General features: G+C 39.0%; 1 protein-coding gene across 1 annotated transcript; it reads left to right on the top strand.

The window, feature by feature from the left end:
- Nucleotides 1-587: 587 nt before the first annotated feature.
- Nucleotides 588-1,538, top strand: LOC114641219 (olfactory receptor 1E5-like). The gene has a single exon (XM_028790306.2). It carries the CDS (start codon nucleotides 588-590, stop codon nucleotides 1,536-1,538), a length of 951 nt encoding a protein of 316 aa, XP_028646139.2.
- The last annotated feature ends 5,807 nt before the right edge of the window (nucleotides 1,539-7,345 follow it).

The raw sequence follows: 7,345 nt of genomic DNA, 5'->3' as shown, positions 1-7,345 counted from the left end.
CAACTGATATCCTGACTTCTTGAGTGATCTTGTGCTGAGGCGTATACATACACCACAAGATGTGTTAAAGAATTAAAAAAAACATGACGTAAACTTCAATACCAGAAATGTTTTAACAAGAGAGTTGACATGGGGTGTTTCAGTCATCCTGGACTAATTAGATATTGGAGGTCATACTATATGTAGTGCGGAGATTTATTTTTGTTTGTTTTGATTTAATGTCTGCTTAGGCTCAGCATGTTTCTCATTGTTGGTGTCAGATGTTGGAAAAAGTTCATGTCTAACCTTTTTATGGACTCTACTTTATTGACTATATTTGAAATTGAACACTTTATGTTCCCAGTCATTGCCACTTGTGTAAGAATGAAGCCAGAATAAAGAAAATGATTCTCATAATTGGTTCTTTTTTGTTCTCCTGTCTGAATTGTTATGGCTAAGGTGGACTCATAGTCAAATTTCCACTTTCTTGTCGTGTTTAAAAGCCACTTTCCCATCATAATACAAATTTAATGATATAAATGTATTTTTGTTAATATATTTGTGACCAAATATTTAACAATTTTTTATTTATTACAGGAAGTACAAAGATGAGCAACACATCCATCAGTGTATCAGAATTTATTCTGCACTGTGAGATTCGATCTGACCAGAGAAGTGGTATTATTTCTGCACTTACATTAATATTCTTCACATCCATGTTTGGAAATCTACTTGTAATTACGGTGATAATAGCAAACCGTCATCTCCATGCACCCATGTATCTTTATATTGTTACTTTAGCTACAATAGACTTGACCAACACTATTGTCCTCATTCCAAAAATGTTTTCCATCCTTCTCTTTGACTCCTCAGTGCCATATGCAGCCTGTGTGTTGCAGATGTTTATTGTTTTCCATATAGATGAGATGGAGGCCTTACTTTTGGCATTTATGGCAATTGATCGCTATGTAGCTGTTCTGTATCCCTTGAGATATCCCTCACTCATTACTAATAAAACTGTTGGTTACAGTGTTTTAATTATGAATATTTTTGGACTTATTTTCAAATCCCCTTTCCTGTTTTTTGTTGGAGAACTTTCTTTCTGTCAAACCAATATCCTTCCGTATTGCTTCTGTGATTATTCTACAATGGTTCATATTGCTTGCAACCAAAACCCCAAGTATTTATCTTTTCTGTCTGCTGCAGTTTTTACAACCGGTGTCGTCCCATTAGGACTACTTCTATTTACTTACAGCCGAGTGGTGCTGGCAGCAATAATGATATCATCAGCTGAGGGAAAGAAGAAAGTCTTCAGCACCTGTCTAACCCATCTCCTTGTGGTTGGACTGTTTTATATTCCATTATTACTATCATATTTATTGCCAGGAGCTGGAGTAAAGCTATCAACAGAAGCCTATAATGCAATGGTCATTGTTGGAAATGTACTACCACCCATGCTGAATCCCATCATCTACAGTTTCCGTAACAAGGAAATAAAGGTTTGCATCCACAGACTGTTTACTGGGAAAAGAAATCAGGCATCTGTAAATCACCATTGATTTATCTACCTTTGTTGAAAATAAAGGTATACAGTACAAGAAACATATTTATTTGGTTGAACGTGGGTAGTGATATCCTTGACATGTTCTGTAACTCTGAGAGGGTCACTGTGATTTTCTGGGCCGGTAACATCACTTCAGAAGAAGCCCACCGAATCAACAAAGTGATTAAGAAGGAAGGCTCAATTATGGGATGCTCTCTGGCCCCACTGGAGGTAGTAGTGGAAGACAGAACTGAGTGCTATCAATCTAGCTATCTAAAGCAGGGGTTCTCAATATCGGTCCTGGGGGCCCACTGTGGCTGCAGGTTTTTGTTCCAACCAGCTTCTATTTTTAATTGGACTCCTGGGCTAATTAAGTGAACTGTTAATTTGTCAAATTCTGTGTTTTGGGAAAAATGTAGAAATTAGAAAACTAAGTTTGGTATATTAAAATGTACCAAGCAGTTTTATTGGAATAATGTATTTTGTTTTCTTTTTAACAATATTTTCATCTTGATTTTCATTCTGTTTCTTTGCAGAGTGTTCTAATTGTTTAATTAATTCATTATTTTCTAATTAGTTGGTCTAACGCTGAAGTAGTTGCAGCCTTGTTGTTTGCCTGGCTGTCTGCTCCGCTGGTTGTCATTATTAGGATACAATGAAGGGAGCAAACTGCACAGAGAGAGGGCAAAATAGAATGAAATTAACAAAAGGTTGTTAAGCATTTAAATCAAAAGCAGAAATATTCCTAAATGTCCTTATAAATGTAAAACTTACTGCGGTGCTTTCTTAATGAAGAATAAGTGAAGAGAAAAAAAAAAATGTCTGCTAATTAATTGAGCTCAGTGTTATCAGATGTTGTCACTGATTAGGAATCTGGTTGGAACAAAAACCTGAAGCCACAGTGGGCCCCCAGGACCGACATTGAGAACCGCTGATCTAAAGTACTGCCTACAAATCTTGACCATTGATAATTTACTACAAAATATTTTTTTCAATCCAATTATTAACAAAAAATGTAACAAGTTATCCAAACAGATATGTTTTAACTATTCTCTGCGTCATAATGTCTGCAAAAGATGTTTATTGGGAAACAGGGGTGAAAACCAAAACACACCATTCTCAACCATGAATGCAGCTCAAAAATTTTGCATTCTGTTCCCACAAAAGACTTCAGGATTTAAAGTAGAGAATTTTCATTAGCTAAGATACTGCTTCTTTGACTTAGGTGGACATAATGATCTCAAAGAAAGTAAATTGAATTAATATTGTGGTACAAATTATTTGTTTTTATTATTTGGAAAGCTTTCATAAATGTGTACATTTCCTATTAGCTTTCTTACTTGAATAGTCTATTGATTGTATTAAGTAATACGTAAGTAATAAAATGATATTAGAGAAGCCTATTTAATATATCATAAGATGTTATTAATTCCCAGAAGCGATTCTTAAATTAAACTGAAAACATTACTGCTTTTGTAGGATATGTACTAGAATTACATCTTGGTATTATCTTCATAATACAGACATACAATTGAATACAACACAATTTCCAAATCACCACATCAATAATTTAATGACATAGTACACAAGTATGCACATAATGAATATGTCAAAATAGCAGCAACCTGTGGCAACATATTTAGCACTGCTACCTAACAGTTTCACAGACCACGGTTGCAGTGAGACGTCAAGCAAAATGACTTTTTTTATTGGCTAACTGGACAGATTACAATATGCAAGCTTTTGAGGCATCTCAGGCCCCTTCTTCAGGCAAGTTGTATCGACTGGGGTTCAGATCTTTTACTCTGGTATTTTGGTTTTCCTTCCAAATCTAAAAGATGTGCATAATAGGTAAATTTTCTACCCCAATTAGTCTGCTAAGTTGAAAGTCTGTATGTGTGTGTGTGCGTGTGTATGCAACGACAGTTTTAGACGACTCTACTGACAGATCTACAAGAAAGTTGGTGGATCGAATCAATTTCTAAAAATGGCACAGGGTATTTGCTGAATTTACATCAGTCCCAATTGACTTTTGAACACTTGTGGTGCAGGCATTCTACAGTGAGTCTACTAGAGCTGTAATAAGAGTCAATCTTCAAAATGTCTTTCAGTTAGCATTAAAAAGGGCACTCTGTATGTGAAAAGAGACAAACTAAGCAATAAACTGTCTTAAATCCTAAGACTATGTACCCATGACAGATGAAGAGACACCCATGTGACTTGGTAAATCAATAGCTAAATAGCTAAGTATGGTAATTGCAGACATGGGCCAATTTGTTAATACCCCTCAATGAAAAAAGAAGACCCCACAATTGTCTTTGAAATAATTGGAAACTGACAAAAGAAATTGGCACACATCATGGATTACTTCATAATTAACTAAAATCAGACTTTGCTTTATAGCTTTGATTCAACAGAATATTTCAAATAATAACACAAATGAAAATGACATGAGCAAAAATGAGAAGATCCTTAACCTAATATTTTGTTGCACCACCTTTAGAGGCAGTCACTGCAAACAAGCGATTCCTGGAGCTCTCAGTGAGACTTCTGCATCTGTCCCCAGGCCATTTTACCCACTGTTCCTGAGCAAACTACTCCAGCTGAGTCAGGTTTGAATGGAGTCTTCTCCAGACAGCATGATTCAATTCTTCCATAGTTGTTGGTGGAATTCAAATAGAGGCTCATAGAAGGCCACTTCAGAATACTCCATTGTTTTGTTCTTAGCCATTCTTGGGTACGTTTAGCCGTATATTTTGGCTCATTATCCTATTAGAGGATCCATGGCCTGCGACTGAGACAGAGCTTTCTGACTCTGGGCAGTACATTTCACTCCAGAATGTATCCATTGTCTTGAGACTGTATTGTTCCCTGCCCAGATTTAAGGCGCCCCGTACCAGATGCAGTAAAGCAGCTCCAAAACATAACCTCCTCCATGTTTCACAGTATGTATTTTGTTCTTTGCTTTGAAGGCTTCCTATTTTCCCCTAGACACAGAGCTGATGTGATTTGCCAAAAAGCTCCAGTTCTCCCAGAACCCATTGTGGCTGGTCAATAAACATTTTAGCAAATTCCACTCTGGATTTTTTTATGTAGAGTCCTCCTGGGTCTTCTTCCAATAAGCCCACTGTCACTCAAAAAAGCAACAGATGCTGCGATCAAACAGTGATGGAGCATGACCTTGGAGTTCAGGTTGCATCTCTTTAGAAGTTGTCCTTGGTTTTTTATCCACCATTCTCACTATCCTTCTGCCCATTCTGGGGACAATTTTCTTTTTGCAGCTGCATCCATGGAGGTTTGCCTACAGTCCCATGGACCTTAAATATCTTAATAATATTTGTAACTGCTGTCACATGAACATCAAACTGTTTGGAGATGGCCTGACAGCCATTTCTTTGTAATCTTCTCGGACAACTCTCTCCTTTGCTTACTCTGGTCCACGTTCACTGTGGGACACACAGTGACACCACACAGCAGACTGACTACTTTTCTACATTTAAATCTGCTGAATGACTAATTACATGATTGGAAACGTGTGTGATACGAATTCAAGAAAACAGCTAGTTTGAAAAATCACTCAAATCTATTTATTTGTGATCTTTTCTAGGGCTCCTAACAAATGTGTCCAAGTCACTTTAGAATATCTTTGTAGAATAAGCAATACGTGATCTCTTTTCACACTTGCTTCGCTTGCTTGATGACATATCAAAGGCATGCAGGTGCACAGGGGACAATCACTTTTCATTCCATCACTTATTCAGTGAGCTGCAAAGTGCAAAGGAACCAACACATTTGTCCTCATCTGTATATAAACTTTTGAAAGCCCAGAGCACGTGTCCAATTCAGTATTTACTCTCTCTGTTTCATTGACTTAATAATTAACCACTATCTTTGAAGACATTGTTAACTTGGCTAAAGCTGACTGTGACAATATGACAAATTGCTAGCCTTACATTTGAGATAATTTAATTACCAACTATTAGATAGAGATAGATAGATAAATAATAATAATAATAATAACAATTCATTACATTTATATAGATACTTTATTAATCCCAAGGGGAAATTCATATGCTCCAGCAGCAGCATACTGATAAAAAACAATATTAAATTAAAGAGTGATAAAAATGCAGGTATAACAGACAATAACTTTGTATAATTTTAATCTTTACCTCCCCGAGTGGAATTGAAGAGTCGCATAGTGTGGGGGAGGAATGATCTCCTCAGTCTGTCAGTGGAGCAGGACAGTGACAGCAGTCTGTCGCTGAAGCTGCTCTTCTGTCGGGAGATGATCCTGTTCAGTGGATGCAGTGGATTCTCCATGATTGACAGGAGCCTGCTCAGCGCCCGTCACTCTGCCACGGATGTCTAACTGTCCAGCTCCATGCTTACAATAGAGCCTGCCTTCCTCACCAGTTTGTCCAGGCGTGAGGCGTCCCTCTTCTTTATGCTGCCTCCCCAGCACACCACAGACGAGGGCGCGTAGAAGAGGGCGCTCACCCCAACCGTTGGATAGAACATCTGCGGCATCTTATTTCAGATGTTGAAAGACGCCAGCCTTCTAAGGAAGTATAGTCGGCTCTGTCCTCTCTTGAACAAAGCATCAGTATTGGCAATCCAGTCCAATTTATCATCCAGCTGCACTTCCAGGTATTTATAGGTCTGCACCCTCTGCACACAGTCACCTCTGATGATCACAGGGTCCATGAGGGGCCTGGTCCTCCTAAAATCCACCACCAGCTTCTTGGTTTTGCTGGTGTTCAGTTGAAGGTGGTTTGAGTCACACCACTTAACAAAGTCCTTGATTAGGTTCCTATACTCTTCCTCCTGCCCACTCCTGATGCAGCCCACAATAGCAGTGTTGTCCGCGAACTTTTGCACATGGCAGGACTCCGAGTTGTATTGGAAGTCCGATGTATATAGGCTGAACAGGACCAGAGAAAGCACAGTTCCCTGCGGCACTCCCGTGCTGCTGACCACAATGTCAGACCTGCAGTTCCCGAGACGCACATACTGAGGTCTGTCTTTTAGATAGTCCATGATCCATGCTACCAGGTATGAATCTACTCCCATCTCTGTCAGCTTGTCTGTAAGGAGCAGAGGTTGGATGGTGTTGAAGGCAGTAGAGAAGTCCAGAAACATAATTCTTACAGCACCACTGCCTCTGTCCAAGTGGGAGAGGGATCAGTGTAGCATGTAGACAAGATCGGTGCTTGTGTGACCAGGGTTTACGGGACAGCACTCCTTACATTTTTTGCTGTTATATGAAGAACATGTTTTAATTATTTAACGATTTTATTTAACTTGATTCCTCTGTCTCTTTGTTTGTCTGGGTCAAATATTGCAAATGATTTTAAACCTGCTTATGGCAAAGCAAATTTCTTCAGATTTTGCATACATGTTGTGACAAATAGAGGCACTGTCAACCCCTTGAACCCTCAGACCAGACGTCAGACACCAGATAAAAAGTCCAATAATTATTTATTACAATAATAAAGTGCACAAAGCACCACTACTCCACACTACCCCAATAAACAATAATAAACAATCCTCCACTCCCAGATGCTTAGCCACCCTGCCTCCCAACTCAGCTCATCCATCTGAGATTTCCCACAGTCCTTTATAGTCCTCGACCCGGAAGTGTTTCGCCTTCTCAGTCCACGTGACATGGGACACTTCCAGGTCAGATAAAAATCCTTTTTCTTCACTCCAGAAGCACATCATTCCTTATGTCGCTGTGATTAAGACGCACTTCCGGGTTATGGTGCAAATAACAATCCCTGGGCCACCCTGCAGCAACTCCTGGCGGCCCCTGTGGTATCC

The sequence above is a fragment of the Erpetoichthys calabaricus genome, chromosome 4, assembly GCF_900747795.2.
Source record: "Erpetoichthys calabaricus chromosome 4, fErpCal1.3, whole genome shotgun sequence".
Taxonomy (NCBI): domain Eukaryota; kingdom Metazoa; phylum Chordata; class Cladistia; order Polypteriformes; family Polypteridae; genus Erpetoichthys; species Erpetoichthys calabaricus.
Note: the sequence above shows the minus strand (reverse complement) of the source record. Positions and strands in the feature narration are given on the sequence as shown.

Excerpts from the sequence above, each read along its gene's own strand:
- LOC114641219 (XM_028790306.2), top strand. The coding sequence starts at position 588 with ATGAGCAACACATCCATCAGTGTATCAGAATTTATTCTGCACTGTGAG.